Source organism: Malaya genurostris, chromosome 3 (genome assembly GCF_030247185.1).
Source record: "Malaya genurostris strain Urasoe2022 chromosome 3, Malgen_1.1, whole genome shotgun sequence".
NCBI lineage: Eukaryota > Metazoa > Arthropoda > Insecta > Diptera > Culicidae > Malaya > Malaya genurostris.
The window spans coordinates 300,003,829-300,020,707 of NC_080572.1; the positions used below are offsets into that span (position 1 = coordinate 300,003,829).

General features: G+C 39.4%; 1 protein-coding gene across 6 annotated transcripts in view; it reads right to left on the reverse strand.

The window, feature by feature from the left end:
• Positions 1-16,879, reverse strand: part of LOC131439112 (RNA binding protein fox-1 homolog 2-like) — a 573,206-nt gene that overhangs the window by 24,073 nt on the left and 532,254 nt on the right. For 5 of the 6 annotated variants that reach the window (XM_058609730.1, XM_058609729.1, XM_058609728.1 and 2 more), the window contains 2 exons: positions 7,715-7,781; positions 2,305-2,352 (listed from right to left, as the gene is read on the reverse strand). In XM_058609730.1, coding sequence (XP_058465713.1) covers positions 2,305-2,352; positions 7,715-7,781 — 115 coding nt within the window. The remainder of the gene's footprint in view (positions 1-2,304; positions 2,353-7,714; positions 7,782-16,879) is intronic. The other variant, XM_058609732.1, reaches the window with a different exon arrangement.

Genomic DNA, 16,879 nt, shown 5'->3' on the forward strand with positions numbered 1-16,879 from the left:
TAAAACGAAAAATATGACAGAAAAAGCAAAAATGACGAAAACATCGAATAAATTAAAATTCACCAAAATGGCAAAACCGAACAATAAATCTGGCAAAAGATACAAATAACAAAAATGAAAAAAACCACAAAAAACGACAAAAATGATGAGAACAACATGAACAACACAAATGACTATTTTTTTAACCGATTCTCAAAATTCAAAAGAAAGATCTTAAAGCTCATGAATTTCATTTGGATCCGACTTCCGCTACCGGAATTACAGGGTGGTATGCACAAAACACATGAAAATAAATCAGTGTTTTCGAAGATGACTTAACCGATTTCTACAACCTTAGATTCTACAGAGAGGTTTTTAGATACCATAAGAATGTTCTGGTTTTTATTCAAATCCAACTTCCGGTTCTAGAGATAGGGTTATTGAAGAAAAATGTCAATTCTTCGTGTATTGTACTGTGTAGCGAATTCTTAAAATTGTTTAATAAATTTCTCTAGTTTGCAGATCAACGTAGTATCATAAATTCAAATTAACAGGTCTGATAAGGTTTCAAACCGTCATAAAAAATTTATAAAAGGTTTCTAGCGTTTACATTGAAAAAATTGATAAAAATAGCCGATTTTTCATGGATTTACCTTCACCTGCACTGACAAAACTACCCATGCAGTTTCAATCATAGTAACCCATGAGTTAGCAGACAATACTTGACAGCTCTATCAAGGGCACTCCACATTCGGCCGAGCCAACCGATCCGAGCTCTCCGGCGTTGACTTCGGCTATGGCACCGCATCAATCGTGTCGGGTCCGGCGTACCTATACATGCGCACGCCGGCAGCTCAGTCATAACCGAAGAGCGAAAAAAAGATCGGCGATGGAAATGTCGGCCGAATGCGGTTTGACCTTCAGTCGAATTCTAACCGTGATGGCAATATCTTGGCACCATTAGACAACAATCAGAGCATCAGCCGGGAAGTTGGTGCAAACGGTCAAACAGTGGAAACGTATCTGACGAACATGAGACCATACATGTCAGGAAGCGGAAGTTGCGTCCACTGGTTTTGGAGCTGCCTGAAATGACACAGCAACAGCGGCTGACAAAGATGGTCAACTCGATTTTCCCCGCAAAGATCGCGTCATTCCGGTGGTGATGGACGACTTCATATTTTACTTCCTGCACAAAGGAAGTGAGCTCCGAGGTAAAGTTAATTTCACACACCAAGCTCCCAAGAATTTCTGGGCCTACCTGAAGCGTAAAATCTACTCCACCAGCATTTTTTGGCGAAAACTGAGAAGGAATTGATCAATAAAACGAAGAAGGAACTCAAAAACACGCCTACACGCCACATTTCGTCCGCCATGGCGAATATTCCGGTTAACTGTTAACTTAATCATGGTACCGAAAATGGAATTTTATCCGTGCAAAGAATGCAGGTTCGAGTCCTGTTCCGGGACGCATATTTTTCCAAAGCTTCTTACCAGTGAGTTTCGCATTCAATCTGTTTCTTCGCTAATACTAATAAGGGCTAAACAGAACCGTTGGAATCGAATACAGAAGATTGATTTGATAATACGGGCTCGTACTGGCTTTTAGGAAACGGAATACTTACTTTCAGATTGAGTATTTTGGAAATTAGTTTATTGCCAATAGGCGTTCAATCCTTTCTCGAGACTGACCAAAGGCTGTTTTCAATTAATTATAATATTCGATTCGCATCAAATATAATGCTTATTTGCGGCCAGCGTGCATTCTAAATTCTTATTACTGATCGATTTGCAACAAGATAGCTGCCATACAAAGTGATATAGGGCTATAGGAATTTCATTGCCAATAAATCCTCAGGAACGTACAATGCTTATAAAGCAAAGTCTTGGTATTACATTCCTTTTGTGAAATTTGACCATTCGCAGTTGACTCTTAGCGTACAGAACGATTGTAAGGTGTTAAAATGCTACGATCCCACTGACACTAAGAAACTTTTCATGTCAGGGCTCGAACATACGACAACTGGCATGCGAGACCAGCGCTCTACGCCGAACTCACAGTCCTGGTATAACTATACTATAACCTAGTACATTGACGCCTTTAATAATTAAAAAAAAAACACAGACTAGTGTTGTTGAGTGAAGATTGAATTACACCAGTTAACACGTACTCAGGCTACAAATGAGTTCCCCAGGACTCGCCGGAGCGCATTTCGGTAATGAACCCGCAAATAATCCTTTCGGTAGCACCGGTAGTATTCAAACTTTCCCCCTTCAAATATTAACTCTAGTGCAAAAAAAAAAGATTAACACTGGATTACTTACGTTCAAAATAGTCGGTTGCGCTTGAACCTCCGTCACTGGTTTCGCTGCCTGCGTTTGGGGAAAACAGGGTTGACCGGCAAAATAAAGAAGAGGAAAGAAAGAGAAAAGTCGATAATTAGCACATATTTCACAGTTTGTCACAGGGATTACGGGCTACAATAGTTGCTACGCAAACCGAAGTGGGCGAATCCCAGGAGCGATAACGAGCTACAAGGACAAAGGATAGCACAATCTGAATGGAATCCCATCACCCATGACTCCCACTGAAAGAAGAAAAAAATGTTCGGTCCAGAAGTTATCGATTGACAATTGTTTGTTCAACTGATTTTAATATTTATTTTCATTCGGCCATTGGCTGGGTATTGAAGCAATGATGAACAAAAAAAAATAACATCAACCAAGTGTTATCCTGATTGAAATAATAAATGTATTTTCGAAGAAGAAAAAAAACCATTGGGGCAGAATCGATCGAATGTTTAATGAGACAAAGAGCGCCTAATTGTTGCAACAACAATTTATGATTACCATTTATTATAGCTGCAGAGCAATTTTGCGTTACGCCACCTCCAAAATTCAGAACCACCTCCGAAATGAATTTGTATCCTGAAGCTATTGCACACAATTTATCAAAAAACCGCAGCTTCCGCACTGATTACCGTCGTCGCTGTTCGTTCCCTCGGGCGAATTAGGACATGTTTGTGAATTTATTCCAGCCGGGAAAATGAATCGTTTTCCGAAACCCAATCCCCAGTGGTTTGTTGTCGTCATACGTATTTGCATTCCAGAGATGGGTTGTTTTCGCAGTCGATACCAGCAAACCGTCAGTAAAATCGTCATCCGATTGAACGTTCGCAATCGGTGCCCGGTCGGTTGGTTGGCTAAAATATGATTCGTTTATCTTTGCTTGCAGCAGCAAGTAGTGGCCGGAACTACGAATCCGCAATCCGGAATGGGGCGCCTCACCTGCTCTGGTTCGAGTGAGTGAGTCAATTTTGGGAAACGTCAATCTAAAACGGTCGGTAAAGCGGTTTGGCGCTTCAACTTCCAACAATTGTACATAACCAAGAACAATATGAAAGTAAAAAATGAAATCTAAATTGGTTCAATGTGCCAATGTATGCCACTGAAGTTTTATATCTGCCTTATATACGCATGTAAAGCGAATAGCGAACTAAGGAGTGTATCAAAAATAAGCTGTAAACATACATTTAAGTTGATGAGACTTATGTGAAGAAGGACTTAAAAACTCTTCCAGGTACACTAATACTCTACTGTCGTCGTTGGGGAGGATGTGAGGGATGCGGACAGGTCGATTCATGTGGAGAAATTCGGTCGAAAGGTACTGGTATGGCAAGCAATATGTTCCTGTAGTTTGAAGTCAACCATTTTTTACACTACCGGAACTATAAATGCAGAAATCTATCAATCTGAGTGTCTACAGAAGAGATTGCTGCCTTTATATAAGAAGCATAGTACACCTCCACTGTTTTGGCCAGATTTAGCGTCGGCTCACTAGAAAAAATCCACTCTCAATTGGCTTGCGCAAAAGGGTATAAATTTCGTAGAGAAAAATATCAATCCACAAAATTACCCTCAGCTTCGACCCATCGAACGTTACTGGGCAATCGTAAAGAGGGTCTTCAATAAGACTGGTAAGGCAGCTGGGAACATGCAGGAGTACAAAAATATTTGGGCTCAAGCGTTCAAAAAATGCGATGCATCACTTGTCCGGAACTTGATGAATCGGCTATGGTTGCTAGATCATCGATAGGTGTTTGGCGCATAACGAGTTGCATAAGTGTTTGGCCATCGTAGAAAAGAATACTAGATCGTTGGAAAAATTGTTTTGGCGCGAAACGAATTGTTTTGTGTGAATAGGCATACTTGAATTATGTGATTATTCATTTTGAGCCACGTGCTTAATTGGGTATCAAAATTATTGCTTAGTAATGTCGTTTTCGCTTGGTAAAACTGAAAAAGACAGGATAGTTTCATCAAGTAAACACTTTTCACGAAACTAAGTTGGGTTTGCACTTAACAACGGGGTTGTGAGCAAACCCGATATAAAAATCAGACTTGAAACTGACTCAATTTTCAGTTCAATTACGTTGAAACTAGGTCCAAAACTGGTTTAAAAAAAACGATTTGACAACCGTTAGGGTGGCAACTGGGTTAGGTTAGACATCAAGCGAAAACAACATAAATGACTGGCAGAATCCATATGACTGTTCTAGAAATACCTATGTAGGCAGGAGGAAAAGTTCTGATATCGTTAATGGATTGTGTGTAATAAAGTCAGATGAATAATATTGATCATTGTGAGCGTAAGTTTAACAAATTAGAAAATTTTTGAATGAATCAATGAAAGAATCGTGCAGTAGAAGTGCTAAGGTCAAACTAAGAGGCTTTACTTACATTTTGCGGATTAGATATAAGTGTTCAAGATGATTACCATAATGGATTGAGACTTCAATTTTATATTTCATATTCTGTGAAGAATGTTCAAATTGGAAAGATAATTATCAAATTAAAACTTGAGCGTCATCTCTCCAAGCAACCAAAAGTTCCACAGTACCTGAAAGATATCCACTTTCTTAGAGCTATGAAGTACGTGTGGCACTTTTTGGCAACTTGAACGCACAGCAAAATTTCTGAGAAAACTTTCTCGCTGTTTGAAAGCTGTACAAGAAACTGCTTCAAAGTTTGTTCTGCTGCGTCGGGAGAACATTCAAGTATGAGTAATTTCTTAAAATACTTTGTATGCTTCTTAAGCCAAATCTTTATTTACCAATCTCTGGTTACTTGGACTAAATACAAATTGTAAATATATCCTACTCTACCGAATGAACAACCCTAAAAGAGAAACTCTTCAACATTGAGTTAAGTTTATCAATACAAAAATCTGATTACACGGAAATTTTTTTTTATGCGAATTTACGTACCGAATAAAAAAAACTGCATAACTCTGAAAATTCGCATAAAAAAACCGCATAACTCTGAAAATTCTCATAAAAAACCGCATAACTCTGAAACTTCGCATTAAAAAAACCGCATAACTCTGAAAATTCGCATAAAAAAATTCACGTAAAAAAACCGCATAAAAAAGACCTCAGTGTATTGAGCTTTTTTATTGATTACCGAAAGCAAGAATCACAGCTGGAAAAGAAAACGTGTCACCTTATATTCTTTATGTCAAAGCCATTAGAAAGGGAACTCTGTTCAGTGCATTGACTCAAAGGATGAGATGACAATGTGTGCATTTGCTCAAATTTGCTTAACATAAGTATTTTACATTTTCACATTAATTTTTAGTGATATTTCTTTTTGAGCTAAAGCGAATGTGTGCCGAATTCCGTTGATTGTAGGTTAAGTAACCAGAAAAATATTGGAGAGAAATGTTAACCACTTAGTCGTTTGACAATTCTGCTGTCCGAAAACATAAATTCGAGCAAATAATTTTTAGGCGAGACGAAGTTCGACGGGTCAACTAGTCTTAAATAAAATAAGAACACAACCAGGCTTCAGATTTAATTTTTCTAACCTATTAAGGCCAATGCAGAAAGGATTCATTCACTCCACAGGAAGAACGATGAACCCCTCTGACGATAGCTGCTTACCACATTGGGTGAGAAACGATAGAATATCCTTTAAATTTAGCTCCGCATACACATACTCAACCATGTATGGAGAACCAAAAACCCGGATACGTAGTTGCGTTAATGCGGGACAGTTACATGTCAGATGATATGAAGTACCGTAATCGCATTCACATAAATCACACGAATAATACTCAGCGCGCTGAATAGCAGCCATGTGATAATAGAGTTTTCAATGTAGACATTTCGACATTTTCAGATTCAAATTTGTTAAAAATGCTTTTGTATAAATGCAAATGATTTTGGTGGGAAATTTTTTCGTCTAAGCCTACCTTCGCCTCTGTTACTCAATACTTCATTAATAGTGGTTGTTTGAGTTCTCTTATGTCATAGAAACGAAACGACATAGAAAAATTTGTTTGTCATAAAATCAAGAATGCAAAACAGTGAACCACCAGGAACTGGTTGGCTTAACGAACACTCACTACAATCGGCGAAATTACCGTAAACTTTTTTCTACATTTGTTTGAGTGAAACACAAAAATAAATGCGCTTCCCAGGAGAGAGAAAAAACCAAAATTCAAACCATGCAAATTAGGAGCTGTGCAACACAAAAAAATGCTCTGCTTTGCCAATCAAACTCCAATTTGTGGATTTTTTCCGAATCGTATATGTGCGGGATTTTTGTTTTAGCTGATTGAAAGCCACCGGGAAAACAAGCTGCTCAATTTATGATTCGTAATTGTTTTTGTGAAATGAAACACTCAATTATAAAGTCTAAAATCGTGCTGGTTTTCGGAGGCGCAAGCAAAAAAAAAAACTAGAACAAATAACGGTGAAATATTTTCCACGCAAATGTTTACTAACGGTGAATAACATTTCGTTTGCTTGCACCTGCTTGATTTTGTTGTTTTTCGATTTAAACGCAATCTACGCTAATCAAAGAAGGCCACTGAAAAAAAAACAAACAAATAACCGTTTGAGATCAGAAGCGCAAATATATGTTTGCTTTGCAACACGGAAAATCTCGGCCATTATTAACCCCTTGTACAAAATAAATAAACCACACATCGTAATTTATTACTTATGTCAACCGGACGCCCACACAATCACCGAGCATCTGGATGTGGCTATGCGGTAGTGTCGCACTTTTATTTGATTAACCAGCCGTCATCACACGTCACCAGCTAAACTATATAGCTCAACATGTTTCGTCGAATTTTCCGGCGTGCGGAGCGAAAGGTTTTATACTGCCGTGTCGAGTTGACACCTGAGCATACTGCCATAAAGTTGACGGATCGTTAACTGGCGTCGAACGTGGTGGTGTGGGGAAAGCCGGCAGATGGTGTTCGCATGCCACGTTGACAGTTTGATAATCTTTCGACCTGGTTTGCGTCATGTCAGTAGGCTACGACTGTAAACTGAAGCAACATCATCTGCATGTCGTTATGGTGCTTGTTATTTAGACTGATTATTGAGTAAATTGCTACAAATAGACTGTAATTAAATGCCTTTGTCTCAAGCGCCGTAGCAATTTCCCATACCCGTCACTGAGAAATTTAGTTAGACTCACTTCCTGGAGACGCTCGGTACTCTGCACTCTGCACAAGCAACTATGCGTCTCCATCGGCGTGAAACGATGGACGATGGGTGTGCTAATTGACACTCAACTTGTCTGTCAGTATCCTTCCTTACAGCTCGGTATCACATTTCCATCGTTGTACGACGGAAGGCAAATTATTATGTCAAACAATTCGAATGCATGCACAACAAAAAAAAACTTTCTCATGGAGCAAGAAAAAGCAATCACTCACCTGTAGACGATAGTTTTGGTCCGCTGTTGCTGCTGCTGCTGCTGCCAGGTATGGATCAAAATACACACTGCGAACGGTGAAGGGCGAACCGGAAACATTCCGTTAGATTGTTTGGTAAGGAAAAGAAAGAAAAAATGAAAGCAAAAATGAAAACGACATCGTTAGTTAAGTTGATTTATTCATGCTGGGACGGTGTGACACCTGGAATGACTTCGATTGATACCACAGCTCGTGACGTTTGAAGTTGCTGCTGCGGTTATTAGGATATATTCAATTGCATACCACTACACTGTGGCTCCGAACTCGTGGGAATCTGTGTTTTAGGTGTTGACATGATTAATCGATTGTTTTGGTTTATTGATTCACGAAGCGTGTTTTGTGTACTAAGTGCCTCTTGTGGGAGCTGTTTGTGTGGTTTACTGTCAGTTGGTACGGGAATCAATTCCCAAGTATTATGATTAGTCATCGAACTGGGTGTTTTAATCCCAATAATAAAATAACAGCAAGACAAGTGAATTACCGATTTCAATTTCCCGATTTTCCCGGTTTGTGAGATAAAAATTCCCGGTTTCGAACCAGTTTTATTTCATAATAGCCCAACTAGTATATCTTCTATGAGAAACCCTTCTACAACTGATCTGGATCTAGTAGATTAGTGTAACATTTGTAGTGAATGGATTACTCAAACGGACTTGGATTCAGATCATCTACCGATAATATTCAGGATTTCAAATGAAGCAATGGTTAGTTCTGTATTCTACCACTTTAGCACTAATCGTCTAGGATACAGATCTGGTAGCGGAATCAATGCAATTCTTGAAATTGTTTTTTGAAATTCGACTGGTGTCGATACGGCAATAGATCATTAAAGACTGTCCTGGAAAGTATGGACGCGCTTTGATTTCGCTGTAAATAATTCACAAGTGTTAGATATTCAAATCTTGTTCGATATACTGATAATATTAGACTACAACAACAGAATATTATTCTCAACATTTGCTACTTAGCCATTGTAGACTAGCTGGCGCACCTTCTTGCGAACGTTTCTCATTAAATTCCGTACAGACTTCTTGGCCACAAGTTTTGATACTTTTTCCCAAACTTTTTCGAACTGTTGAATGGTTTCGGCTGCCGAGACATGTTTCCTAAGATGTGCTTTCGTTAATGCCCAAAATTCCTCAATTGGTCGAAGTTGTGGGCAACTTGGTGAATTCATGTCTTTCGAGACGAAAGTGACATTTTTGGTAGTATACCATTCTACCGTTGATTTGGAGTAGTGGCCAGAAGCAAGATCTGGCCAGAAGACAACAGTATCCTTGTGGCTTCGAATTATAGGTAGAAGTCGTTTTAGTAAACATTCCTTGATGTATATTTCGCTGTTCATTGAAGCGATGGTGATGAAGGGTTTCGAAATCTTACCGCAGCTACAAATTGCTTGCCAGACCATAGCTTTCTTACCAAATTTTTCGACTTCAATCGATGTCTCGGACTGGTTTAACACTTGCCCTGCTCGCACCGTATAATATTGTGGTTCTGGCAAGGATTTGTAATCGAGTTTCACGTAGGTTTCGTCGTCCATGATTATGCAGTTCAAATTTCCAGCAAGAATCGTATTGTACAGCTTTCGAACCCTCGGTTTGGTTGTTTCTGCTTCTTATGGGTTCGAAGATTCAAACGTTCTTTAGCACGAAGAACATTTGACTTCGAAGTGCCTACTTTTTTGGCCACATCCCGAACTGAAACCTCCTTCTTTTGCTCGAACGCCTTCACTATACGTTTATCCAACTGAGGGTTAGCAGGACCTTTTTTTCGACCCGTTTTCGGTTTATCCTCAAAGGTGTTATCCTCACCGAACTTCCTGATTGCATCTCGCACGGCTTTTTCACTTACTCCTTCCATTTTTGTTATTTTTCTCAGTGACAGTCCGCGTTCTGTGCACCATTTGTACACAATTTTTCGACGTTGTTCTGCTGAAAGTCCACGCATTTCGAAACAAACTAATGAAAACGAATAAACAACTGCACAAGTGGTTAGAGAAGAGTGTAAACAACAGGAAGCAGCCATAAAAATTGACAGATTCTGAACCATTGCGAAATGGCAGCTGTTTTTGGTTGCGTCCATACTTTCTGGGACAGTCTTTACGCGAAGTGAGATTAAAAAAAGTACTCTATAACACTCTAGAAGGTAATCTTTCGAAGCAATAATCATGTGTAGAAGTTAATATGATATTTTTTGCACCGGTTGATAGACGAGCGAAATACAACTATATATCTGGTTTAGTCCTTCCATTCGCTGTACGCTAACCCTAAGCCAGTGTCAACTTTCATCTGGCGCATTCCTGATATCGAGGATACATCTGCCTTTGCCACAACTATCAATCAGTTTATTTCGTTGATAGAAGGTGTTGTATATGTTTTATATGTCTATGACAATATTTACAAACGATCTTTTACGTAGGTAACGACACAGACGAAGAGTGCTCGCCCTCGAATGTTAAAGATAGTGTTAAGTTACTCATCGACGAACGCTATGAGTTAGATGAGATCGTCGATCTAGAAAAGGATGCACGAGATTGCCGAAAGGATCGATTCAAACATTTTTGGGAGGCTACTAGCAGAGAATGACTACGCTGTTGCGGAAGAGAGGTGTCATGGGGAAACATCTTGGATTTCTCCATTATGTGTATCATTGCGAGATCTGATGGATAAATGTGGAAGGAAAATGGAAGAAACGTTCCCACACTGTGATCAGAACGTTATCCCATCATACGAATATTTTCGTATCCAATTTCAACCAAGGAACAGAAAATCCGCTGTTAGTAAACGTTATTATGGTCGTTTTGACGTCAAATTTGGTTTGCAGAAACGAACCCTTCATAAAGCTCATGTGGACCAGCATTAAGGAGCTAAACAGTTTCAGTATTAAAAAAAATGGCTGGTGAGTATTCAACGTTTGCTAAACTCTGATTTCAATTCTAATAATACAAAATTAGGACTTTTCTCAGTGCATTCTTTGGTCTTTCTGATGGATGACAAAGCGTCCATTCCAGTTGGCTTTATAGGAGCTCCAATTAGTGCAACCAGACGGCAACGCTCTGTGCTTATGGCAGGGTTAGATTCCAGGCGATTAAATGCTATGGATCATGACAATATTCCCCAACATCTTTTCCCATCAGTCTCATTAAACTTTGTTCCTCCGAAGGAGATCAACGAATCATGGTACAGAGGAGAATCACTGATCATCCTCAAGGATGCAATATTTCAAGCATCTAGTGCTTTTAGACATGCCTCTGAGCTGATCAAACACCTATCTGACACTGACAAACAGAAACCCATGATGTTTATTGGGACAGGTGGTGAACCAGATCATTAGAACACCGCCAAATTTCTCGGTTATTAACCCAGCCGAAAGATTCATGAGCACAGCTAATATTGCATTGATGGGAGTATCTTTGGCACGCATTTCCCTAGGCAAAGATGAGCAAAAGGTACATTCTCTACTGTCTAAAAAACAGTGGAGAGATGCCCAAGTGAAGCACCCGAATGTCCATTATAGAGAACTAGCTTTGGATGGAACTAAAGATGCTCGAAGCCTGTTAAAAAAACGATTTGAGTCCTTAACGTATAAAGGAAATAAAGTAATAGTTGGGGATCCTGCTTCTGAAGATGAGATCGATGCGCTGAAACGCAGAATATCCAATATATGGAATGAAATTAGAATGGATAAACAACTTTCTAAGCAACAGGCTCTTAGTAACTCTTTATTCTCGAAATTTTTCGAATCACATGTAAGATCGACAACGTATGCTCTACAAATCAAAAAGTGTACTGATCATCAATGCAAGTTTCACCTGAAAAAGCGAATGGATACGGTCGATTTCGATAAAATACTGTGGATGCCATCACCAGAACCAATTGATGACAAATTCAAGGGTTTTGAATCTGTCTATGGTCACGAAGAACCACACGATAGGCATGTACCTAAGGAGTGTATCGATAAGTAGTTAGCAACATTCAAACAGTTATTACTCTGAAATAGCTTAGTTTTTTGCAGCGTGTTTTGCGGTGACATGTGCGAAAACTGTATAACCGGATTCTACAGAATAAAGACGGATGCATCCTGATCGACGACGAAACCTACGCCAAGGAAGACTCTGCGAGCGCTGCCCGGACCGCAATATTATACGAAATCGGTGTACCAAGACCTGGACGACGCTGACACCACGGTGGCGATAGAAAAGTTTAGTCAGAAAGTGGTGGTCTGGCAAGGAATTTGTACCTGCGGTTTGCGGTCGTCGATTTTCTTCACGAAGGGCACAATTAACGCCAAGGTGTACGAGGAAGAATGTTTGAAGGAGAGAATGCTGCCACTGTACAGAAAGCATAAGGCTCATCCCCTCTTCTGGCCGGATTTGGCTTCAGCCCACTACGCCAACTCCGTTCTACAGTGGTTGTCAAAAAATAATGTACAATTCGTGGAAAAGAACATCAACCCACCGAACTGCCCGGATCTTCGGCCAATTGAAAGGTATTGGGCAATTGTCAAGCGGCACAGTGTCCCAAAACATGCAGGAGTTAAAAAAAAAACTAGACAGCTGCCACCAGGAAAGTCACAAAAGTAACTGTGCAGAATTTAATGAAGAATGTCAAGTCCAAAGTGCGAGCGTTTCACAGAAACTAGGATTTTCTTCAATATAATCAGTGAAATGCACAAAAATGTAATTTTTCTACAATATATCGAAAACTGATGTCAAAATATGTTTTTTTTCGCTTTTCTATTCAATAATCTGCTAACTACTTTTCGATACACTCCTTAGTAAAAATTCGAAAACTGCGTTTATTGAGTCATCTTTACCAAAACCTTCATTTCCACTAGCTGCATCCCGTGCACGAATGATTGCTATCTGCACTGAATGCACTTTTCCTCGCCTTTTGTATTCTAAATATGCGTTGAGTAAGGATGGAAAAACTGTTCATTTGTGTGGCACAACTGGAAGAATTTCCAGATGTTTTTCGAAATTATAAACTGAATTGCTTTGACCCTGTTTCGCTGCATTATTATCAAGCTGGCCCCTCGCTTCCAGATTTCCATGAATTCTGTTCCGAGTGTTTGAACAAATCAACTGTTGCTACCGTAAATAAAATGCTGTTTTGTAAAAGATGTTACTCAAGCAAGAAAAACAGCGCACCGAAAACTGTAGATCGTCTTAAAAAAGGCCGACCTAAGAAGCAATAAAATCGGCCTTATTGATCTGAATTATCTTTCTGATCCTAGGTTGGGAATCGAACCCAGGTGGGCTGCGTGAAAGCCATCGACTATCACATCATGCTATACCTGTCCCATTTTTCTAGTAATTTCAACACTCGTTCTTCTAACAAAACGAACAAAAAAATGCGAAAATGATCGAATTTTGTGTGAGGAATCATTTTTGAAACCACTGCGTTAGCCTATATTTAGATTTCATTATCACAATCGGTTAGCGCAATTTGGAAATAGCGCTACCCCATTGTTATTTTCGTTTGGTTTGCATTTTTTTCGATCCGGAATAGTACCCGACGTCCAGTCCGATTGGTTGCGGGCCGCGATCCGATAGCAGACTCAACGGTTCACGTGTCACGTGGCAAAATAAAATAGTCCCCCACCGACGAACCGTATTCGAAGGAAATAGCAATCCAAAATCATTCACCGATGTGCCTGAAGGCTGCCATCATGCACCATGTTTGAAATATGCACGAGAGTAGTGCGGGGTAGCAAAGTCGGGGGGGATGTCCCAATTGAACCGATCGAAGCATAATTTGATCGCACAAATTGGCAGTTTGATTGGGGTTTTTTGCTCACTCTCGGAATGGCGACCATCCAGATTATGTGTTCGAATCATAATGCGACGGGCAGCAGGGCATTGCAACGAATAGATGGACACTTTCGGTCCCCGAGATATAACGGGAAGCTGATTTTATCGTGGCTGGAGAACTCGAGAATAATTCTACTTCGATGGGCAGGAAACTTTCCCATTTCCTTTCGCTCCCGGTTGGTAATGCACTGAAATGCCAGACAGATACATTCCGAACAATGCAATGCATTCGCTTTTGCCCGGTCCCGGACGGTATAGGCGGAAATAACGGGAAAACTATAATGTTTTTAAAAAATATTTTTGTGATTTATAGTGTTCCTATGCACACGTGAGTCAGTTTTTTTCTGTGTGTGTGTGTGTTTTTTTCTCCACAACTTGGAACTCGATTCCGCAACAAATAGAGAGATAAGTGAGCACATTCAACAAAACTCGTTCGGTCGCTACGAGAACACGAGTGGTCCCTTACAGTCCCGGCTGTCGGTGAGCGGAATCGTGACTCTTGCTTCGTTCCAGAATCCCCGGACTATAAACACATTCTAGTCACCTGCTGTTGTGGTTGGGTAGCTTCTGATGCTAGAACGGTTGCACTTAGCTACAGTGTTTCCACAACTTTTCCTCGCTGACTCTCGGACGCCCCTTTTGTCCACACGCAGAGAAAACTGCAAACTTTATTTAGAATCTAGGTCTTGCCCGGGAAATTATTCCACGTCTCGGGACTTAGCCAAGATACCGCCTTTCGTATTATTTACCTACCTTTGGCATCTTCGTACTGGGACTCAAAATTGTTTAATTATATACCAATCGATTACTCCTAAAAATTCAGTAATTCAGAATGGTGTGGCTTATGAACTATAAACTCACAGAAACCTCACCAGTTGATAAACATAAATTAAATCTTTCAAGTTTCGAATCTGTCAAGCAAACAAATCAGCCCATATCGATACATATCTTACGTGTATAATTCAGGAAGCCAATATATTGTGGTCATCTTTAATTTCGTTAAGCGGTAGTTTTAGCAACTCGAAAAAAGTCCTTACGCAAAATTTGATCTAAATCGGATATGGGTTAAAAATTTTCGAAGCTAAATAACCACTTATTCGGGGAGTTGTACATGAAACTTCCGAAATCGAATTAGATGCCAATATCTTGAAATTGCACGAAACACAAAAAAATTTTTTAATCGACTGATTTTGAGATTTTTGAAATCGGAAAAATTTTGTTATCTTCAAACTTTCCAATTTCGGAATTTCCCACCCATTCTCGCATTCTCAGTCCCATATCGATTTTCGCCATATTTAGGTTAGCTTAAAGGACGGGGTCTATTCTTAATATTTCCATAGTAGATTTTTAGACTGGATAAGGTCCTATCTCGTTGACCGCAAAATGTCGGTAAAAATTGGTGTGCCACAAGGTAGTCACCTTGGACCTCTCCTGTTCCTGCTGGACATCAACGTCGTTAATCTCTCCCTGAAGTGCTTGAAGCTCTCGTACGCAGACGACTTCAAACTGTTTTTGAAAATAGATAGCCAAAGACGAAATCATTCAGTAACATGTTGCCCTGGTTCGTTCTGTTCTTGAGTTTTCTGCAGTTGTGTGGTCACCTTATTACCATAACGGGATACAGCGCATTGAAGCTGTACAGCATAAATTCGTCCTTGAAGAGACCTCCATAACCTTGCCATTCCGATTGAATTCTGGAAAACATCGACTGCTCCAGCCTTTTCGGACAACTCGAAAGAAATATCAGACGTAGACTTCTCCGGGATAACCCTTTTCTTGTCCCACAGTTTGCTAGAACGAAATATGCGAAGAACGAACAAGTATCAAGCATGATTATCTGTTGGTACAAAAGATGAGGAGGTTTTATGCCTACCGGAGAGAGAGAGACTTAATAAGCATCAACTCCAGTGGGCTTTTCCCTGCTCCAAATAAATAAATAAATAAATAAATATACCTGCAGCAATTGAAAGTCAAAATTAAAGATTTGTTCTGTAGAAGGTGGTTTAGATTTCGTAAAATCGCCCAGAAAAAATGACTATTTTAATTCGATTTACTAATTTTGTGTTGGTTTCACATAAACTTGCCATAACTAAGTTCAGTTTTTGCAATGACTGAGTGAAAACATATATTGGAGAAGCCAAATGAATGAGAACATTATTTTTACCTTTTTTTATAAATATAAAAAATAGGTATAGAATTCGCTCAAACTTTAGAAAAATTTTCCGACGCCCGAGGAGGGCCGAGTGTCATATACCAATCGATTCAGCTCAACGAACTGAGCAAATGTCCGTGTGTGTGTGTCTTTATGTGTGTTGTCAACTAAGAGGTCGAGATCTCAGAGATGGCTGGACCGATTTTGATCAAACTAGTCGCAAATGAAAGGTCTCTCCGTCACCCAGTAGTAGGAATTTTGAGCGCTGTATGACAAAGCAATGCTTGGGAGTAACGCGAAACACGATTTTTTATACTGTTACATACAATTGTTTCTAGGTACCAAAAAGACTGTGTACAACAACCTTTTTCATGACAGTTTGCCTCGGACCGATTTTAGCACGGTTCGTTTTTGGCAACATAATCGTTCGAATACGACATATGTAAATCAGATGATGGCCAAGATGGCAGCATTTTCGAGTTAAAAACAATTGCATAATTATATTGATTTAAACTACTGACAGTAATGAATGCTGGAAGAACATGACACCAATATACCATTCGAATCAGTTCGTCGAGATCAGCAAATGCTTGTGTGGAAAATAATTCCACTCAATGTTCTTGGAGATGACTCAACCATTTTCTATAAACTCAGAATAATACGAGAAGTGTTTCCAAACAAAGTTCCTGAATTACGTCCGGATCCGACTTCTGGTTCCTGAGCTACAGGATGATATGTCAAACGAAATTAAAATAGTGTAACTTTTTTTTTCTCATAGATGGATGAACCGATCTAAGATTCAAATGAAGGGTCTTAAGATTCTATAAAACATCTTGCTTTTTAGACAGTCTGCACTGCTTTTCGAACATTTTGAATCAAATGTAATCTACACAACTCATCAGGTGAATTTAACTGACTTCGGCTACACTGATTTTGAATTCAGGTACCAGTATCCAATCGTTTTCTCAAAAAATTGAATTTCAAAAACAAAAATTCAAATTAAAGGATTTATGGTCCCATGCAAAATTAATGAATTTTATCCGATTCTGATTTCCGATTCTGGAATTACAGGGTGATGAGTTTTTAAAATTCAAGCCGATATAGAAGATGACAATTCTAAAATCTTCAAAGTTGGACTGAAAACGATTGCAATTTCGCCATC